Raw genomic sequence first — 21,475 nt, forward strand, 5'->3', positions numbered from 1 at the left:
GCCCAGCCAACTAGCCAGGAGGCGGAATAAATTGCATCCTTAAACCAAGGCCGAGGGGAGGTGCACACCTCCTCTGCCCTGAGCTCTTTGAGCTTGGGTGTCGGAGCCAGGTCAGGCTGTCCTGGCAGAGGGGTAGCCGTGCTTGCTCCCCAGCGCATGGTACCACACGGAGAGGGGCTGGGCAGGCAACACCATGCTTCCTGGAGCAGACCAGCTTCCCCCCTGCACATATAGATAGGACTGCAAAAATTTAGCCTGGCGCTTCAGCATAATTCCAATGGAGAGGGGATTTTGCAAGGAGCCCTGGCAAAAGGGACTCAGAGGCCATGCAAGAATCAGCACTGAGTGTGCAGGTATGACCTGGATGGTTGAACATCTTCTTGCATGTCAGGGAAGCTCTTTGCCTCATCTCGAGCACTGTTACCTGAAGATGGTTCACGTGCCCAGCCATAAATCAGCTTTGAAAATCTGTTTTTCCCTGTTTAGTCTGAAGGTGAACATGTGAATACTTGTCCATCTTGAAAATCCAACTCAGGATGGACTCTTTCTGGAAAGCAGACACAAGTGAAACAGATAACACCTGTATGACATGCAGATTAGCCTAAAATATTATCTCTACTCGCTAGTGTTAGATTTCACTATTAAAATAAACAATATCCTTCAGAAATAATGTTACTAGCATAACTCACATAAATCTATTGATTGTTTCATAGTAGTTTTTAATAGTGTTTCATAATTTATTTAGAAAAGAGAATGAGCTTCTAGGTAATCTGGTTCATCCTTTATTATCATCAAAGTCCCTCCCCACACCTCAGAGTGGATGCCAGATAAGTAAATAATGTCCTGAGAGGACTGCCTCTGCCCCACGCTGGATGTCCATGTACCCTCTTCATCCTCCCATGCCACTTTTTGTCTCCTTGTGCTTGACCCTGGCACCACAGGACCTCTGGGCCCTTGGGATGGAGTGGGATGGAGGACAAGTCCCCATGGGTCAGCCCTGCTCCACGTGTCTCCCACCCGGTGAGCATCCCCAGCATGGAGCAGAGATGTGCTACCACAGTGCATGGCATCCCAGAGCCTTTCCTGATGGGAGCCTGGTGCCGTTCACTTGGTCTTGGGAGTAACTTGGGAGTCTGTGTCCTCTTCTCAATCATCTTTTTTCCTCCTTGGCCAGGGCTCCTCGCAGCAACTGAGGCTCCTCAAAGGACGGCAGGGGGGATGCCACCACCCTGCATGTAGGTGGAGGAAGGTCTCCATCAGCAAGGCCCAGGGCATCTCATACCAGGGAGGAATTAGGTGCTGTGCAAGCATCAGAGCCTTCCCAAATGCAAAACAGCAAGGAGGATGGGGAGACAAAGTCCTCTAGCAGCTGCTTTTCCAAAGGAGGGGATGTGAATGTCTTCAATGTGACTGATGAAGGACATCGTTACCCACCACAGATCCCAGTGGGCAGCAGTGCCAAGTGGTGCTGGTGTCAGATACTGATGGGATTAATGCTGCAGGACACTGCGTGCATGGGCTCAGCCCAATGTTTTAATCTGGAGAGGACCCACCTACATTGGCAGTTGCACACAAACTCTCTTGGCCTGGAGGACCAGTAGTGAGATGGCATCACCACAAACTGATGATCCGAGTGCTCCGGCTGCTCTGATCCTCCCTGCGAGAGGGCAGCCATGTCAATGTCAAGCAGTATGTTTGTGCTTAAGCTAGGATGACACTCTGATGGGACTCCCTATCGCAGGGTGTGGGAAGAAATAAAACCCTGTTCCAAAGCCCTGCACTGGAATGATGCTCTGGAGGGAAGGGAAAAGGCTCTGCTGATGCCAGGAGCATCTGCACCTCCCTGCAGAGCACACGATGATGGAGCGATGGTGCTGCCAGACAGGGTGCGGGCACGAGGCCATGCGTAACCCAGTGGAGCACCTGGTGTTTGCCATGGCATGGTTCACAGGCCACGCGGTGCTCACAGCCCTCCTCCGCTCCTGGTCACACCCCATGTTCCCCATCTGTCCCAGGGGACTATGGCATGATCATGTCCCTCTCCCCACTCCCCTTACCAGAGGCTGCTTTAATGAGTCGGGTCACACTAGGATGTGTTGCTAAATCATTACATAAGCTGGTCCGTGAGGTTTCCTCCCCCACCAGCCATGCGGGGAATTTCACAACGCCGTGGAATCGAGGGCATCCTCATGCCATTTACACGCTTACTCCCTTTCTAAATTTCGTCCTGTCACCTCTGTACCTTTCACGATGGGAACAAGCTCTCCCTTCCCTGCAGCAGTTTCTGAGCTGGTCCAGATTGCTACGAGCACGGGGAGGTGAGGAGTCCAGGTACCATACTGGTGGAGGTATCTGTCTACCTACACTTCTCCACCTGGGTCCCAGCTGGGGCAGACCGTTCACATGTCTTTGGTTGCAGTCACCTCCCTGAACTGTGTCTTGAGTTATGGTGGGCATGGGCTCAAGTCGTCTCCTTGACTTTTTGCACAGTGCATTCATATGCCCCTGGGCCTGGCAGCATCACCTCTGGAGATGGTGCCCCACACCCCTGCCCTCCCTGCAACTGCTCCTGGAAGCAGCAGATGCACCTGGCAGGACCTGACTTGACTGCATTTACAGGACACCACCCAGGTAATGCTCATGCACCCCACGGCGCCTCCAAAACACACTTAGGTTGTCTCTAGGGCTTTTCGTGGCAGTGTGAGCTCTTCTCCCCGACGAGTGTGGTTAATTCCAACCCCAGCCATTCTCAAACACTGCCTCCATTGACAAACAGCTTCCTCTGGACTTGCCGGACATGGGATGGCATGGAGAAGGGGGACACTTCAACCCATTAAACATCTAGAAACAAAAGAGACACTAGTTAGGTCCTTGGGTGGTCCTCAAGACCTAGAGAAACGGAGCAGGTAGATGAAGCTAGGGAGAAGGTGTCTACCACAGAGGCCTGTCAGGTCTTCTTGGCATGGTCAAGCAGGATTCTCTGTCACTTGGCAGCCTGCAGCAGGAACACAACCTTGCTGAAGGGCTGGCACGTCCTCACAGGCAGCCACAAGAGCCCAGCCTCGAGTGCACATGGCTGGACATGGTGGGCAGCAGCATGACACAGACATGTACACCAAGCTCCCATCTCAAGAGCATTGCCCACTTTCAAGGGAAGCCTCTTGCAGCAACCCCAGGTAATTGCTCCCCCAGAGCAGGCTGCAACACCACCAAAGTTAAATGCCATGAGCACAAGGAGTCCCTCATTGCACCCATCCCCTCCCACATGTTTGCTCCTGCCGATGTAACAACCTGCTACTGAGGTGCAGCAGCACCAGGGAAGTCCTTGGGAGAGGGCCAACCCCAGAGAACCTGAGCTGGGATCTTCATGCAGCCTCCTGGGACTCTGTCTGCAAAGGAGTTCATTATCCCAGACTCACTCAAACACTGTTGCAAACTTTGCCCTTGGGCTGCTAGGCAAGGACTGGAGCCAGGAGGGGCTTTGCCAGCAGGGTCCCACATGGTAAGACTTGGTGTGAAGCATCTCCCCCACAGTGCATCTCCTTCACAGAGATGGGTGAAGAGACAGCTACAGGCTGAGCTCACCCTGAACTGGACGTTGCCCTGGCAGAGAGTACTGGGTAGATATGGGAGGAGATCAGCAGCTCCTTGACTGATTTTGTAGAGGCTCCTCAAATGAGATGGGGACACAAGGAGATGAAAACTGGGTGGACTGGCCAACTTGATGGTCTTCTCCTGGAAGGGAAGCAGCATTCCTTCCTTCTCCATCACCATCCTCCCCTCCCAGGGCACCTCTCTGGTGCCTGCCCTTCCCTGGCAGCTGCGTGGCCTCTCCTGGTGCTTGTTTCCAGAGTGACCTGCTGACCAAGGCATGTCCCTTTTTAGCTGCTGACAAGCCTGCACAGCTCTCTGAACTGTAAGCAGCTCTGAGTTCTGAGTTGCAATGTTGTTGCTCATCGAAGGTGGGACCTGGGTTGTGACTGTTTGGCAGGGGATGTCTGAGTGTAGGGAAGGGCAGAGGGGACAATCTGTTTCCTCAGCCTTGATAGTGCTGACTCTGGACCTGCTGTCATGCACCTGCAGATTCCTGCACAGGGCTTTAAGGGTGGCCTCCAGCCCACAGACTTCCTGCCCTGCTTCGTGTCCCCTTGTGTGCATTACACGCGCCATCTGCCACAAACAGGGGCAGCCAAAGCAGGGAACCAGGAACATGAGCCCATGGAGGTCCAGCTGGCAAGGGCAAGGGCTTGGCCTGCTCTTCAGCCCCAACATGGTCAGGAGTGGAGCACAGGACACACAGGGAAAGGCTGGGAGAGCTGGGTTTGTTCAGATTGAAGAAGGGAAAGTTTGGAGGGATCTTACAGCTCTCTGCAGCTAATTAACTGGAGGATGCAGAGAAGATGGAGCCAGATCTTCTGAGGTGCATGAGGAGAGGAAGAGGGGCAATTGGAACAAGCTGGAACATGGGAAATTCCTCGTAGATACCTGGAAAAAAATTCACCATGAGGGCAGAGAGGCTGTGGGATCTCCATCAAACCTCAACTGGACAAGGTCTGCAGCAACTGGGTCCTGACCTGGTTCAGCAAAGCTGGCCCTGCTTTGGGCAGAGGGTCAGTCCCTTCCCATCTAAGTTATTCCATGTTTCTGGTAGGGCACACCTTAATGATGCATTAACATTGTTCCCAGGTACTTTATCTACATTACGCAAGGCTTTCATCTTGCTGCATGTAGCCTTGCAGCAGCTCTACGTGAGCCATCCTTCCTTTTCATAAAGAAATCAGGGATTTCCTTACTTTCCTCACCTAGGCTCCCATCCACAATGGGGGATCTCTGGGGCTTGGTGAAGTCTACCTGCTTTGCCAAGGGCCAGCCCATGATCTGCCCAGCTCTGTTGCCTTCTCATCCTCCCACAGCACCACCCCAAAAACATCTCAATGCCACACATTTGCGAGGAGTGGAGGGAAGGTTTTGCTCAAGAACAACCTGTCCACATGTCTCAGCAGGCTTCTGCGTGACTTTCCTCAACTTGGCAACTCCATGCTCACTTTCAGCTGGATCCTGATTACCCTGTTGGATCTGAGCTCTCCCTCTGGCCCGTTCCTGTGGTGCTTTCTGGTCCCACAGAAGAAAGAGAGCCTTTCATGACAGGCAGAGCAAAACTAAGGCTTTGCAAATCTGAAGAGCAGGCTTCCTCCTGGAGAAACTTTGCCAGGCTCTGGGAACTCTTAGCTGTGCTGGGGCGAGGCTGAGTCACTGCTCAGAAAATGGCATTATCCTGGGAAATACAAGAAATTCCCAGCACTCTTACCTCTGTCCCTCCTGGTGACCACCTGCCCTGAAGAAGTAGTAACCCAAGGTGATAAAAAAGCAACCACAGCAGGACTCCCTGTCACCAATTTTGGGGACCAACTATTTTTCCCCGGCAGATTTTGCAGTGATCCGTAGAGACTTTCAGCTCAGGAGCGCCTGACAAGTTTGAACAGCAAACCCTGCACCACTCTGGGAGCAGTATTGGGCCAGCGAGCCCTTTGATTGCAATCAGTGAGTTGGCAGGAATCCCAGGAACTCGTACAAAAATGCTTTGAAGAGGCCAGATGCACAAGGCGTGTCCCTGTGTGGGGTGCGGAGTGGTGATTCACGGCATCGCCATGCGATGCTTGCTGTGCGCACATGCAGCCGTTGGACCACAGCGAAGGCCCTCGTCTCCCTCAAATCACCGGTTGCCTATTTATTTTCTTTTTTTTTAAGCTTCCAATCTTTTGCTGATTGTACCCCAAATTCGGCACTGGTTTTGTTTCCCTTTCAGCCTTCCCCCGCTGCTGCCTGTGAGCTCCAGACAGAAAGGCAGACAGGGAATTTGCTTGAGGCGCTGGCAGATGCAAGCTCTGCTGCTGCGCCGGTGCTGTGCTGGGCTTGCTGGGGATGACACTCACCATGCCCTGCTAAGTAAGCATCCCGAGCCTGTGATTCAGAGCAGAAACAGCAGTTTGCATAGAGGTGCAATAAACTCCTTTATTTAAGTACCTTCTGCTCTTTTAGAGCCGGATTTGGAGCCTGTTGCAAAAAAAACGGGAGATTCCCTCCCTTGGGCTAGACCATGCAAACTCGCCTGAAGAAACTGTTGTTTCTTGAAAGCCTCTGTAAGCTCCCTGTCCCCAGGTCTGCAGCCCAGCTCAGCATTTTGGGCGAGTTATGAAACAGGGCAGATGCCAGAGCGTAACATTTGTATTATCCACCAGCAAATGACGGGATGTGATAAACACTTGGCTCTCCCGTGTGGGGACAGGGTGAGGGCTGTTCCTTGCCGTGGGGCAAATGACATTACAGGTTTGCAAGAGCTGGGCACTTTGTTGTGCAGAAGCCATCTGACGCTGACAGCCTGTCATTGATTTGCGAAAACATCATTTGGCATCGATAACAAGCTTTCAGGAGAAACAAGTAGGACAGAGCAAAACAACACCCAGGTATTGCTTTGCTGTTCACTACCCGGACTAGAAGTCCCCACTCTGTGAATGCACAGGAGCAACAGAAAATCCTCCTCCATCTCACTGGGCATCATCCACCTGGTCTTGGACAGCACTCGTCCCTCATCCTGGCTGGCCTTTCTTGGGCATGGTTTAAATGTCCAGGCTGGTTGAGTGATGGAGCAAAGTGAAGCCACTGTATCCCCTGGGTGAGGTGTCAGGAAGTGGGGGGAGGGGGGACCAAATGTAATTACCCTCTAGTTGCTCTAGTCCTGTGCCTCCTTGACAAAGCTTGGGTTTCTGCTGTTGGGTTTCACTGGTGGAGAATCCTGGACCACCAGAAGAGGAAGGTGCGCAACATTCATCTTCCCCAGCAGCATGCCCTGCGCTTTCTGATACTGCTCTTATTCCTATGAAATACAAAATATGGCACCTGCATGCTCACAAGCCACCATGGAAACACGAAACCTGATGAATGGGAATGAAATAAAGTGCTTCCTGCTGCTTTCAAGGAGGTACCAAGCAATCCATGAGCTGAAAGCACCAGGCCTGTGGGCAGCCAGACCCTGGGCACATATGATTCCCACCAGAGAGAAACCCCACAAGTCCTCTCCACTACAGCACCCCCCATCTAGCAGTGTGGAGGAGCTTGCTCCTCCTGGCCCTTCTCCGGGCTGTGTGCTGACACAAGCACCCAGGACCCAGTCCTGGGGGGCTCAGGAAGCCTCTGCCCTAGGCACCCTCCTCTTGGCCTCCCACCTGATGGGGTTTGTGCCTCTTCTGTATCAGCCTCTTGTGGCTTGGCAGCTTTGTCAGTGCTTGCTGTGACCTGAAACTGGTCACACAAGCACCAAGGTGTTCCGTTCTCTGCAAACGAGTTGCTGCAGTGTGGCTTGGCAGAGAGAAAATTCTTTGCTCAAATTCATAACCTGGCATGTCATTTCTTGTACAGCCATTTTATCTTCTATTCTGCTTTCTAAAAGTCCTATTTTTCTCCATGTTACCCCAAGTTACTTGCAAAGATTGCCCCAACTCTTTGCCTAGTGGCTGCCCTGATTTCTCCATAGGGTTGTCCCTGCAAAAAGTGGGACCACCTTTGGGAAGTGTTCTCACCCCCATGGACGCAGCAGCACCCTGCAGTCAGCAGGACCCTCCATGACCCCTACTTTAGGTGCTCTGCAGGTGACCCTGCAGCCCTGGGCTCAGCAGGGTGGTTTTGCAACTTCTGCAGGCAGAGGAAGTTTTTGCAAATGGGGATCTGGACACATTGACCCAGGAGCATCTCAGCAGGATGGAGGCTGGACACCCAGGTAGGAATGGGCACTGTGGGCAGTGTTGCTCCTCTGACCCATGGTGTATGCAATACTAGCAGGGGTGTCCCCAGGCTCTTGGAACTGAGACACAATTTTGATCCAGTTTAGACTAAGGGGAATAATAAAATACAAGATGAGCAGGCTGTGTGTGAGATCCTCCAGCCTCCAGCTGCTGAAGAGCACCGTTTCCTACCCAGACCACAAAGCCTCAACCATGAGCCCTTCACAGTGAAGGGGACAGTGACGTCCATCCCCAACCTTCACGCCTCAAGCTTTGCCCGCTCCTTAGTACCCACACACCCCCTCGACCCACCCGTTTCTCCACAGGCTGGGGGAGGCAGGTTTGGGGCAAGAGCAGCAGGGAGCCACGTGCCCTGCAGCAGCGGCGCGGGGGCTGCGAGCGAGCCGCGGCGGGGAGCGCGTGGGTGTGTGCAGGCAGGGCTGTATATCCAGTCTGGCAGAGGGTGTGCCTGCTCACACGCCGGGGAGCTGAGCCAGGAGCAGGAGCCCTGAGACACCCTTGGCTGGGGGACGTATGGCAAGGAGGGGTTCGGGAGATTAACCCCAGCACGAGACGCGTTTGCTATCGCCTTGTGTTGTGCGCAGTCAGGTGAAGTGCAGCCCCCTCTCCCCCGCAGCCCCACGGTCTGCTTGCAGCCATGCTTCTCTTTCCACTGAAAACAGCGTTGGCACATGAGTGTTTCCAAGACCAGGCCAGCTCCACTCTGGCTTTGCCCTCGGACCACAAGCTGAAAACTAAGGGCACAGGAAAACAGCGGGTCCAAGAGCAAGTGATGATGACGGTGAAGCGGCAGAAGCAAAAGTCGTCTGTGTCGTCGAGCGTGGGCCACTCCAACCGAGGTAAAATCCCACCATGCTCTGGACAGCAAGGGGGTCCCTGCTGGGGACAGAGCAGATGCTCTGGGGTGCTTTTGTGGGGTTTTGCTTGTGGGGGACAGACCAGTTCACATCTTTCACGGGTTACCCCGGGCAGGGGATGCTGAGGTCTCTTGCACTGGATGGAAGAGTTAGGACAAGACGTGGAGCTGGATGCATCGACCCCCTCCCTGGTGGAGCTGATCTCCTGGGAGTGCTGTACTGTTCCACATCCCTGAGGCACTTGGACATTTCAGTGTGGTGCTATTAACCATTTGTTCCCTGGCTCTAAAGCTGGGGTAGCTGCCTAACCTTTGCAAATCCTTCCTCTGCGAGTACCCCTATGGTTGGAATCCTCCACACCCATGCCCTCCTGTGGATGGCCAAAGCTAATAGCATTGCTCTTCCACTGTGCCATGGGGCCGGGAGCTGGCCACAAGCCAAGGCTCGGCTGTGTCCTGAGCATTGTGGAAGGTGGCGAGCAGGCAGCTCTGCCTACACAGGACACAAACCTGAGCTCGGGATTCACCTCTAAAGCTCCCAACACGTCTCCCATTTGCAGACTGAGAAGTGTGGGAGCCTCCAGGACACCCCATTGTGAGTGGTAGGAAGGAGATGAGTTAGGAGGAGAGATTTCCTTTTCTCACCACAGTGGCTTGCATTGGTTCAGTGGGGATGCTTTGCAGCCCCCTCCATTTTGCAGATGGGTAGAAAGGGGTGTAGGGGTCCGGGCAGCTGCTCCACCTCCATGCACTGAGTCTGTGCTACAGAAAGCAAGCAGTCAGCTGAGTCCTGGAGCCAGGTTTCCTACTGGAATATCTTCCTCTTTGGGTCAAGGCTTGGCATATGGTTTTCTTCACCGTCCTTGCATCTGGAGAAGGCTGATTTGGAGTAAACCCCAGCTTTCCCCAGCTGGGAGCTGCAAACCCAGAGGGCTGCGACAGCCACAGTGCAAAACCTCCTGGCTCTCAGAGGTGTTTTTACCAGCAGCTGCAGCAAGCTCACTGGCCTGGCTGAGTTCACCGGGAAGAGGAAAGCCCGAGGCTTTTGGGGAGAAGGGGGTGCCGGAGCTGGGACTGAACTGTTCAGCCACGTCCAGAGTGAGCAGCATGTAGAGGGGTGTTTGCTGGAAAGCTGATGAGCTGGGCCAGTCTCTGCCACCTCTTTCAGAGACTATGGCTTGCCCGGCAGCTTTTCCAAGTTGGATCATGAGGCTGAATCCAGCACTGGTGAGGTGTCATGGTCCAGACACACGTTTTGGGCTGGTTTACGAAGAGAATCCAGGTGGCACTATGCTGCTGGGTGGAAAGTGGAGATCGTGCTCCTGTAGGTGCCATCCTGGCTGTATGCGTTGCAGTTGCTGCGATGGAGGGAATAGAGCAGCTTCACAGTGGATGCCATGTGTACAGTGACCCGTGATGGGCACTGCCAGGAACAAATCTCTGCTTTCTCTTTTTTTGTGTGTTTGTGGACATAGACTCCAAGGGGTGGGTGGGGGATGGGGCAAGGAGAGCTTTCTTCTGCCACCAAAATGGAAGATGCAAATCTCCTCCTACCTCAGGAGGGTTTATTGCTTAAGGTGCCAGACCTGACAAAATAAAATACAAACCAGGATGAGACAAGAGGCTCTGGATGGGGACTGGGGCACTGCCAGCCTCCCTTTCCAATGGATGGGTATTTCAAGGGGAAGCAGGCAGAGAGATATCTCCCATTGCTTCCCATAGGCAGGGAAAAAGGGAGGCAGAGAGGGATTATTCCACTTCGAGAGAAGCCCAGGTGAAACCTCTGGGAAAGGAAAAAAGAAAAGCAAATTCCCGAGCTGCCTGTCTCTGCTTGACAGGCTGAAGCTAAACCCCTCCTCCAGACACTTTTGGAAATGTCTAGGAATGGGAATTGCATGGAAATGTGCAGCTCTGGTTTCTGTGTCCCAGGGAAGCTGAGTCACGTCCAGCTCCCAGGAGCTGCCTCCAAACACAGGGCTGAGGCCATCCCATTCCCACTGCGGGGAGGTTGGCCAGCACAAAGGTCCTGATGGCTGATTCACCCTGGCAGCTGCTCTCTCTGCATTTCTGGACAGAATCCCAGAAGGGCAAGAAGTTGCCATTTGTTCTTGGGGTTTTCTCCTGGGCTGAAGCCTGAGAGGGTCAGGCAAAAATTTCAAATATTGATTTTCACTGATGTAGGTCCAAAGGTTAGCTAAGCAGACCTAATGAGAAGTATTAATGTTTCCTACAAACAGACTGCATGGGTCTGTGAGGGGTGGATGTCTGCCTGTTCAAATGCTCCTCCAACATCAGCTAACTGCATCCCCCCATGATTTCTCAGAGATGCTTCTCAAAGGCAGCACAAGCTGGGGAATTCACAAAGCCCCTTGATAAATTTTCGAGTGCTTTGTTCCTTCTGCACCCAGACAGTTTCCTGTGTGCTTCTGGTTAGGTGTTGGTCCAGGTCCAGCCATCTGTTGTTGCATTTTCATCTGTGGTTTGAGCAGGAGCTGAAGCGTGGTGCAGAGTTTCCCCCAGCTTCAGCAACACATGCGCCTGTGTATGTAGGATGGAGAGCATCAACATGGACCCCTCTTGCATGTAGCAGGGATGGGCGTTGTTGTATCCCATAACTGGAGTTTCTTTAGAGGGTCAACAGATGTTGCCTCAATGTCCTGCTAATTGATGGATACATAAAATTAGTTGGTTATTTTGTGTCCAGCAGATCAAGGCATTGTGGCCACTCTCTGAAGATCTGATGTCACCCAATATGTGCACAAGCCACAGCAGGGCAAGGTGATCCATCTGGGCTCACACTGCTGTGCATTAGCGTAGGGCAGTGAGTGGAAACCAGTTGCTAGCAGCATAATCCTGCACCCACAGTGGGGCGTTTTCTCAGCACAGCAGCTATGGGTATTTCCAAGGATGGCTGCAGAGTTTTGGGTCTGTGGAGTCTGCCCTCCTTGGGTTTTGGGTCTGTGGGGTCTGCCCTAGGGCATATCTGCCCTTCTCACCATGGGACTAGCTAACTGGATGGCTCCCTCTGAATTTGCGAGTAATGCATATTTCCAGGGAAAATGAATTTCAGTGGCATAGCAGGAGAAAAGGCCAAACTGAACCAGCTCCTTATAGCCAACAGTGCTAGTCTGCAAAGTCCTCTGGCTAAAGAAAAGGTTTGCCAGACAGTCGTCACTGGCTGGCAGGCTACAGCAGGAAGCAAAGATCTGAGGAAACCCAATTGAGGAGTGTCGTATTCAACTGTCTGTGATTTAGAGGTTTGCTATGCTGGCTGTGGGTGAGAAGGGAGAAATCCCACCTAGCTCTAATGGGGTTCATTACTCTGATGTGAAGGAAAGAGGAGATTTTGGAGATAGTAAGTCTTTTGAAGACTTCTGTAACCTTCCCCCAGCATGAGATGATTCAGTGAAACCCATCCACTCTTCCACAAACCTTAGATTATTGGTATAGAAAAAATGCCAAAACTCTTCAGCTCATAGGCCGGAAGGCAGAAATGAAGTTTGGTCATTCCTGCAAGAATCTCAGCTTCTGGGATTTCACTAACACTTCTCTCCTAGAAGGCATCCATGCTTTGCCTTGTGCCTCCCACAGGCCCTCTTCTCTTACTACGTTTTTCCTATGTTTAATCATCCTTCTTGTTTTAAAGCCATGCATAGTTTATTATTTAACTTGTCTAGCCTGCACTACCAGTGACTGGTTCTTGTCTTGCCTTTCCCTTCCACAGATTAATATTTATTAACACACATCCATTTCCACAATGGTCCCTGTTAGCTTTATGTGTCTGGCTGAAGTCTTTCACTGTCATGCTTGAAATATGGCACTTTTAACACAATTCTTCTCCTTGCCATCAGTCTCTTAGCTTCAAGGGGTGTAAAGTTGCCTTTGAACAATGTAAATAACTCATTAAGCACAGGTGTATTGGGTTAGATGGAAATCTTAGTTTGCTCTGCAATGATTGATAACAGCTGATATAGAGTGGAGGATGCAAGGTGAGCACTTAGTGGGTCTCCCGGTGATTAACTGCAAGATCTTGCCGTTCTTACCTGTTGTAGTTAGTTTTTACCCTCGTGAACCGTCCACTGAAGTTAAATGAGATTTTAGATTGACCAGGTTTTGAAGGAAATGCCTTGGGGGAATGACAATTTGGGGGTGGGAGAGAGGGGTCCCTATGACAGCCCAGTCAGCACCTGAGAGCCCTCAGGGGTATTTTCTGCCCACAGCCACCGTTGCTGGGAGGCTGTGCTTCATCTCAGTGATTCTCATCCATGTCTTTTCTGTCTCTATCCCATCTGTTATCTACTACTAATACAGTAGCTCTTTGTTTGTCCAAGTGCAAGTGGGCACTTCAGAGCCCTAAACAGCTGCTTGAATGACAACAAATGGGACACAGGCTTATGGACATAGCTATAAAAAAGCACCAGGGAGGCATCTTCCCCAAAGAGCATTTCCACCCCCTGCCAAAATGTTTTTTTCAGGAGGTAGTCTGTTTTTATCCCAGATTGTCAGGATCTGTGACCAGCTTGTATGGTCTTTACCCTTGAGGTGGATGAAAAGAGGAATATCCTTCCTCTCCGTGAGGGCTGGTGATACACCTCCAAGCTGGCTCTCAAGATGAACCAGGCAGAGAAGTGTCTAAACTCGCAGGACTAAACAAAGTTGATGCTTGCTTTAGCCACCTCCATCAGAAAATCCCCAGGTTTTTCCTGGCCTTCAGACTGAGCTCTCCAAGCAATAAATCACAGTTGTGTGGTGGCAGGAGAAGCACCTTCTCCAACCAGCAAGGCAGCTTCAAAATGCCTTGAACATTTGAGGTAATATATAATTATATATTTATAAGCTCTTATATACAAGTTCTTGGAAGTGAAGGCAACTCTTCAATGACTGAAGAACATAAAGTTGCATAAACTGCCTGGTCTTTTGAATTTGGCCATGTAGCGGTGAATTTATACAAGAAAATTAGAGATGTGCCTAAACTGGCTTATTTTTGGTGTCTCCTTGCTCAACCCTGAAGTCTTTAGTGCAGTGCATGGCAAGAATGGGTCCTGAAAGGAAAAGCATGGTCCCAGGGAGGACTGGTCAGATTAACCTATGAGTCATGTCCAGAAACCCTTTCTTCCAACTACTCACTTGGTATCAGGAAAATGCTGCCAGGTGCTCCTGCCTGCAGTTACATGATGTTTGCACAGAACAAGAGGTTGATTGTAAGAAGGAATTCCCAGGAAACTGTTACCATGCGACTGTTTTATCTTTGTGCTCAGAGCTGTTGTTATTAGCTAACTCTGTCCCTTGGTGAATGAACTGGCCCAATCTTACCATTTCAAGCCCTGCCTTGCTTCTGCTGAAGCTCCACACTAATGTCCTGATCTGGAGTTTCAGGGAAAAGCCAGGGTGGAGAGGGAAGCACACAATGAAGAGCACAGCTGAATTATATCTCCCGTAGCATGTTGATGGCCATTTCCTTGCCTTATCAGAAAGTTCTGTGCAACTTAATATATATGACGCAAACAGGGCTGGAGATGTATTAATAGGGAACAATGGCCACCAAGGCTCTAGACTGGAAAATGAGATCCTGTGGTTTTCTGCAGAAGTGCATGTCTGTGAAACTATTTTGCTGTTGCTTATGCTGCATTCAGTGATGTTCTTCAGATGCTGCCATCCATGCAGTCTTGCTCCTCTCTTGTTGACAATAGAAAGTAAATCTTATTATTTATACCACATCTATGGGAATCATCTTCCTGAGAAAATGCAAGAATTTTTAGCCACAAACCAAATCACCATAACAGGTTCTGGATGCCTCAGGCAAGGCAATAAACTAGATTTATTCCAAGGATCAGTGGCTGTAGAAGAGCTGAGTGGCTTCAGGGCCTTTGTGGTTGAGCTTATCCAGTTCATCTAAGAGATGAGTCTTATCAAACAATCAGAGAGATTAGGATATTTCTGACATTACCCACCAGTTTAGGTGCATAACTTAAGACAGGTAAGTCCTGATTTTGTAGTTCGTTAGACATTCAGAGCTTCCCCTGTAAGTTAATTGGAGTGTAGAGTTTGCACTTCCTCATAACGGGACTTGGGATGCCACAATTATTGAGCACTTTTTAAAATGAAACTTAAATGACCTTAAACTTTTTTGGACTGTCTGAAGGGGGTTAAGGGAATTCCAGCATGGAAAGAGAATTACTTGTTTTGTTTTTTCTTGTAGTGATGAATGTAGCATTGAGTAAAATACTTTTAGGAGGGATCCAAAGATTGCACTGCCAAGGGCTACTGGTGAGGGACAGCTGGAAGAGCTTTTAATAGGGCTGGTATAGGTAAATACAAACACTCTGAATAAAGGCCTGAGAAATAGTAGAAATGGCTGATGGGTTCCTCCCGGTCCAAGATATTTGCATCTTTACAAAATGTATCTGAGACCTAGTCTCACATATCTCCCCAGAGTCCCCAAAATAATGATGGACCTTAATACATTTTCAGCAAAAGAACGTACAAATACGCAGAGTGATCTTTTAGAGACTGAAAATCAAAATTTAAGGCAGTGCAATTAGGTTTTTTTTAGTGTTTGACTATTTCAGATCCCCGGGTGTTAAATAGACTTGACCATCATTTATCCATCATGTTTGTTATTTACTATTTATTGAATTTAGCAAGCCTTCCTCAGGCTGCTTGTGTTGATGTGATTGTTAGAATTCAGATCAGGAATGCCAGACTGACAAAAGGGTCGGGGGTGGGTTTTGCTGTCAGAGAAGAGGCAAATTTTGTTTACCTCCAAGTCAGAATAAAGGAATTATGTTCCAGGTTCAGATCTTCCAGGATGTGTAGCACAAAATATCATCCAGTTCCCCTCATATAGCAAATACCTAAGACATTGGCCCGGTGTCTGACCCTGCCTGCTCTTGTCCCCTGCAGATTTTATGGCACTTGGTCTTTTGTGCTGAAAACCTTAGGCTGTTGCTTGTGGTCTGAGGGCTGGAGTTCCGAAGAGCTCTTCTGCAATGAACATCTTCTATGAGTTGCCTGCAAAGGGAAGGGCTCAACTTACTGCTTGTCTTTCCTATGTTCCTGTTAATGTTTCTAACTGTTATTCTTTGGTAACTAAACTCACTGGAAAAAAGAGTGCTATGCTCTGAAAGGGTGCCTGCTGGGACCACTTTCTCCTGCTGACCATGCTTTTTCCATTTACAGGGTCCATGTATGATGGTTTAGCTGATGGTTATGGCTACGGAACATCCCGGGGCAGCTATTATGCCAAAACCCAAACGGGAAACAGCAGCTGGGGATATCCGGTAAGATACTCTTTTATCTGGGAACTGTGGCATACTCTTGAGGTAACCTGTGCAGAAAGCACCCTCTAGCAGGAGCAGTCATGTAGCAAGGTCATAGCACTTCAGAAGCTTGCCCAAGAGAGGTTATGCATGGCTATGGCTATCTTAGAAAGTAATTCAATGCAATGGAAAAGGATGATTGAGGACCCTATATCTATGTTGTATGTGGTTGGGGATTTTAGTGTGGACAAGATTTAGTTTGGTTTGGTGGATTAATATCCACATGGCACAAGAGATTTGAAGCTGTCTGCAGCATCAGTCATGGGTTCAGACTCTTACAACTCAGTTCAAGTCTGGAGCACCTCCATTGCTAACCTGGAACAGTTTCCATTTTTGTTTCCGTGTACAAAACTTCTTTGTGAACAACATTAATGTGGTTGAGTGGTGATAATCAGGGGATCTGTATTATAACTGTGTTGCTATTCCCAATCTCAGCACTAGCGCAGACCCTTTTCAGAGATTCTCTGAGTTTGGAAAAGAGGTGGTCCACTTCTCCCATAGTGATTATTAGAGAAAATATTACAGATTGCCAGAAAAAGCACAGGTGAGATGATAGTACTTGTCTTTGTGCAAGCTGAGTTTATACATCCCACAGAGGTCTTGTCCTTGGTGACAGACTCTTGGTACGCTGCATCGTCTACTGGGACAACTTGTGCTCATGTTGCCTCTCCACCTCAGACCTGTATTCTGTTCTTCCTTGGTTTTCATGAGCTATAAAGTAGAAAGGAGTAATTCACAGATCTGGGATTTGAATATGGGGAAAAGAAAGGGCTCATTTAAACAACTCTGGGACTGTAAAACAGCTCCCTGTCAACCATCAAAGGGTTGAACCAGGAAAGGTGCTTATGTTGGCTTCAAGCACACAGACAGAAAGTTGAAGATTTTCCTGGTAGTTGCCAGATCCTCTGCCTGTTCGTAGCATCAGCATTCCTCAGATTCAGAAAGATTTATCTGTTGACTTTCTTAAAGGCCTTGGTGTAGCACGCTTGCTTCAAGGCAGAGGTGTCACTTGCTAGGTTTGCATCATGGGATTTGCTGCCTACTGCATGCTCAGTAGGAAGGACTGGGAGCACTGGCATGTCTTTGAAATTTTTATTTACAGACTGTCTGTTGACTTGTTTCAATGTCCTTTGCTGAGCTGGTTAAATCCCAGCCAGTGGTGTTTCTGCCTGGTCTAAGACCAAAAGGGTGACTATGATGGATCAGAGCAGAGGTCCATCCAGCTAAGTGTCCTATCTCCATCATTAAGGCAGTGATGGGCCCCTGCAGAAGGGTCTAAGCATAGTAAGCAGTCAGTGATGCATCCCAAAGTGTTTTTGTGGCCACTAGAAATTTGCAACTGAGGGACCTCCTGAGCCAGAGATGGAATCTCTGAGCTTCATAAGTCAAATGATTGTGAAGTTTTGTTCCGATGATATATTGTTGTTTGTCTGTCGTGATTCCTGAATGGAGTTTGTCATGTTTTGTCTAAGCAAAACTGCTCTGTTCCAGCCATTCCAGTAGTTTCTAGCTGGTTTTTGTGTTAAAGAGAGAGGAAGCTAAGCCCCAGCTCTGCAGTTGCCCCTCCAGCTCATGCTCATGTTGGCAAGGTGGTACTGCAGCTAGTGTTGATGGTGTGAGGATTATTGTTTCATTTTGTTCATTCCTGATCTTCCTTCCAATCATTACAACAGCTGGACAAATGCTGGGTAGTTAGCAATGACACTGGCTGCTGGGGATTTCAGTCTAGCAATGGTGGTCTTCTGGTGAACAGCTTGCAAGATGATTACAAAGACCAGGGCCTCCATTAGATACCACAGAGTACTGTGGACACAGCAGTTCAGTCACTTCTGGTTCACGATGGACTTATGCAGCTAATGGCTTTTCTCTGAAGGGCTCTTTTGCATTAACTGATGAGGGAAGGTCTTTCTCCAAACCTAAGTGTCTTACAAGCCTTTCATTCTAGAAATTTTTGGTAAAGGTCTTCAGGACCTGGGCTACGTTTGTAAAAGGGACTGAGACTTGTGAAGGATTCACAGTAAAATTTGTCTAACCTAACTGTCTATCATCTGAAAATCAGCCATTTAGTCTTAACAAGTCATCTAGACTCCTCCCATAGCCAACAAAGAGAGAGGTATGAGGAGGTGATTCATCTCCTCTATCTTGGAGATCTGTCAGGTCAGGATGAATCAGCCCCTCTGGATGCCTATCTCCTTCCACTGGTAGCTGGATTGGAGCAGTCACCTAACAGGTAGGTGACTGCAGTTAGGGGCGATGAGTCCCAAGTGCCATTGGCACATTGGAACGTATAACCTCAAGCCTAAATCTGCTTAACAAGCTTAACAGACATCATATTCCCCAACCACACCAAGGAACCTTCTCCATTTTGCTTCTTCCAGAAAAGTATTAAAGGTTTACACACAACCAGCCTCCAGCTTGGCTTAGCTTTAACTTTTGTCTACGGACCTATTTGAAGTTTGTGCAGGTTCTAGACATTCTAAAAAAACGTTTCTTATTTTAATTCCTGGGCTGTAAGACATGAAAACAAATATAAAGCAAACCTATTTTTGAAGACAAAAATTGCTGGACTTCTTTCCAGCTGGAGCTGGTGCTGTGAATGTTTCTGAGAAGTCACAAAGTCCCTTGAGATGCACAGGCAAATTCAGGTATTTCAGGGAAAAGACCAAGTATAGTGTTCAGGAAAATGACTTAACTCTTAATACTTCTGGAGTTAAAAAGGTGTAACAGGCAATCCATGTCCATGTTGCTTCTCCACAGCACCTGCAACTTAGGCACTGCTTTTAGATTGCCTTAGCTGGTGACTCTAAACGACAGGAGGTATCCTGTCTCACCCACAGCTCTTAAAAACTATTATTCCTGAATTCTTCCTTCTGTCTTGTTTTGGGTCTTCTTGGAAATCTCAAGCTTTTTGGTTCTGAGTTTTCTTCCCAACCTTATGATACTGATGTTCAAATATTAGAGCAAAAGAAATGATAGATCTGAAGGAAGAGCTCTCTTTGGCTCAGTCAACACTTCTAACTAAAACCTTTGATTTACCCATTATTAAAAACTATTTTCTGTTTATTCCTCTTGTGGAGTGCCTTGTTTGTAGCATCATGGTAACTAGCATTGCAGTGAGTACCTACTCATTATCAGTGTAGGTCATACTGAAATCAGTGGGACCACTCCAGAAACAGGCACTCTGAAGGCAGCAGGTTTGCACTTGGCTGCAGCGTTTCCTTGGCTCATGTGTCAGGGCTTGGCTCAGCCTTCAGGGATGAAGTCCCCAGTCCCATTTGCACAGTGGCTACGGTGGGATGCAGTGATGGGTACATTAATGACTGCAAACTTTTCTGTGTTAGGTGATCTTTCAATCCAAGTGCTGTTGAGCCCAGAAGACCCTTAGAGACATTTGTCACCCTACTAACAATATGTAAGTTATGAGTGGCCACCAGTTCCCAAAGCCATCTGACTGCTGGAGCTGGCTATGCCCTGTCCTGATGTAAGGCCTGAATAGTGCCTGAGGTCCCACAGAAGGTACAGTGGTGACCACAGTTTACACAGACAAACCTGAGGGAGGTTTAAGTAAGCTAAACCAGACACCTAGAGCAGTGCAGTCATGGCAGGAGAAGTCTCAGCATGAGCTGCACCCTTGAGTCTGACACCTCAATACCACCCCAAAAATGGGATCTGCTCAGCATTGGTCTCAAAGCCACTGTCACAGTCCAGTGGCCCATGGGTTGCAGGGAGTGTACTGCTCACCCCAACTGCAGGCACAGCTTTGGAGATGCACAGCCAAATCCTGAACACCAAGGGAAGGCAGTATGTGGAGCCAGGATGCATGCCATCAGCAAAGACCCTCTAAGGCTTAATTCCCACCGGCAGCAATGCTGCTCTTGCCTGGGTCTGCTGGGTTGGCAGGTCCATCCCCGCTAGACAGTCGAGGGAGTTCCCAGGCCCCATGTCTGTTTGGCACTGTCAAGATGATGCGTTATCAAGACAAGGTGGAGAAGCACACCCAACCTCCCCGTGCTGCTGCTTCCACAAGAAGGAAATACACGAGCATGATGTGGGTGTAAGATGCAGCAATTTCCCCCCCAGCACTGCCCTGAACGAGGGGCAAACAAGCCCCTGGTGCGTTGGGTAGGGAAGGAGACGCATCTCACGCATTAGGGTGCTCTGCCTCCAACAGGGTGATCAGATCATCACCCCCCCCAGAGCTGACCTCAGCCTGGGGCTTTTAGTGAGTAACGTTTCTGAGAGCAGCCCTGCTCCCAGACCAAGGAAGATTTGGCGTGTCTGCTGCTGCTTTGATTAAAGAAGTTAACTGAGTTGGATCCTGGCACATAACAGCTGGGGACAAGTGGCTACCAGGCCATTGGCGCTCACCACTGCTTTCCTCAGGCACCACTGCTGGGGTCTCGGGCTCTGTGCTGCACTGGCCCACCCAGCTTGGTTTCTGTGGCAATTATGTCCGTTATGGCACTAAGGAAAATAATGCACTTTAGTGATCCCTCTGCACTAGAGACTGTATGTAGATTCTTAAACAAATGTTCTCTGTGGGAGAAAGTTGCAGAGCTTTCTCTCCCAAATGCATTATCTGCATGAAAGGCGTTCGCCACGAGATGGGAACACTCCCTGCTATCCCTGGCTGGCTTTGCCTCTGTGGACAAAAATCTCTCATTGCCAGTGGAGCTTTGTTCCATAAGGATTTCAGGACAAAATTTGTCATTTGCTGTGATGACACATTCAAGTTTAAAAAAACTCTAAAAATAGAGTGGTTTGGGCAATCTTATCAAAGAAAACAAAGATTTATAGCTGTTGCACATCATTGCTCAGTCAGACCCTGGTCTCCCTGTGAGGTTTTGCAAGAGGCTTTATGCTTTGGAGTAGCAAGTTGGACATTACCTTCCCTGGCTAGAATGAACTGAACCATCAAGACCTAAATCTCAGCTGCATAACGAACCAGATGAAAAAGCATACCGAAAGGCAGCAACCAGGCGAGGTGGGAAATAGCATTTCAGAAATAGATAAATAACATATTTGCTGGTTTTGCAATTTTTCTCCCTACAATGGAGTGTGTAGCAGGCAGCAGCTAAAGCATTTCGCAAGTAACATCAAGAGTTTTCCCCACCCATCACTTAGGGTGGGACGCTGTCATGTTGCATTGCCTGTGCTTTGCCCTCCAGCCTGGGAGAAACCTGCTCCTGACGTGTTTATACGGAGTCCTTTACTTCTCTCTGTCTGCTGCTCTAGAAACAAACAAATTGCAAGGGAAAAATTAGAGCCAGGTAATGAACTGATCGCGTCCTTAGATGCAGAAGTCAGAAACACCCAGTTATCTGGGAGGGCCTCTGACATGGAAAGGCAGCGCTGAGATCGGAGTGAGATTCCCGGAGCTGGTGTGCCTTGCTCTGTGCTTCTGCTTCTCTGGAAAGCAGGAGGAGGAGATGGACTTTTCCTGTTAAACAAAAGGGTTTATGGAAGAAAAAGACAGAAAAGGACTCATGGTCAATGATTGG

The 21,475-nt window shown here is 49.2% G+C and overlaps 1 protein-coding gene across 1 annotated transcript in view; it reads left to right on the forward strand.

Moving 5' to 3' along the window:
* Positions 1 to 8,257: 8,257 nt before the first annotated feature.
* Positions 8,258 to 21,475, forward strand: part of PKP1 (plakophilin 1) — a 43,664-nt gene continuing 30,446 nt past the window's right edge. Inside the window, exons 1-2 of the mRNA XM_009922421.2 lie at positions 8,258 to 8,638; positions 15,835 to 15,935. Of these exons, the coding sequence (XP_009920723.1) occupies positions 8,437 to 8,638; positions 15,835 to 15,935 (303 nt within the window). The 5' untranslated portion in view covers positions 8,258 to 8,436. The remainder of the gene's footprint in view (positions 8,639 to 15,834; positions 15,936 to 21,475) is intronic.

Source organism: Haliaeetus albicilla, chromosome 26 (genome assembly GCF_947461875.1).
Source record: "Haliaeetus albicilla chromosome 26, bHalAlb1.1, whole genome shotgun sequence".
Taxonomy (NCBI): domain Eukaryota; kingdom Metazoa; phylum Chordata; class Aves; order Accipitriformes; family Accipitridae; genus Haliaeetus; species Haliaeetus albicilla.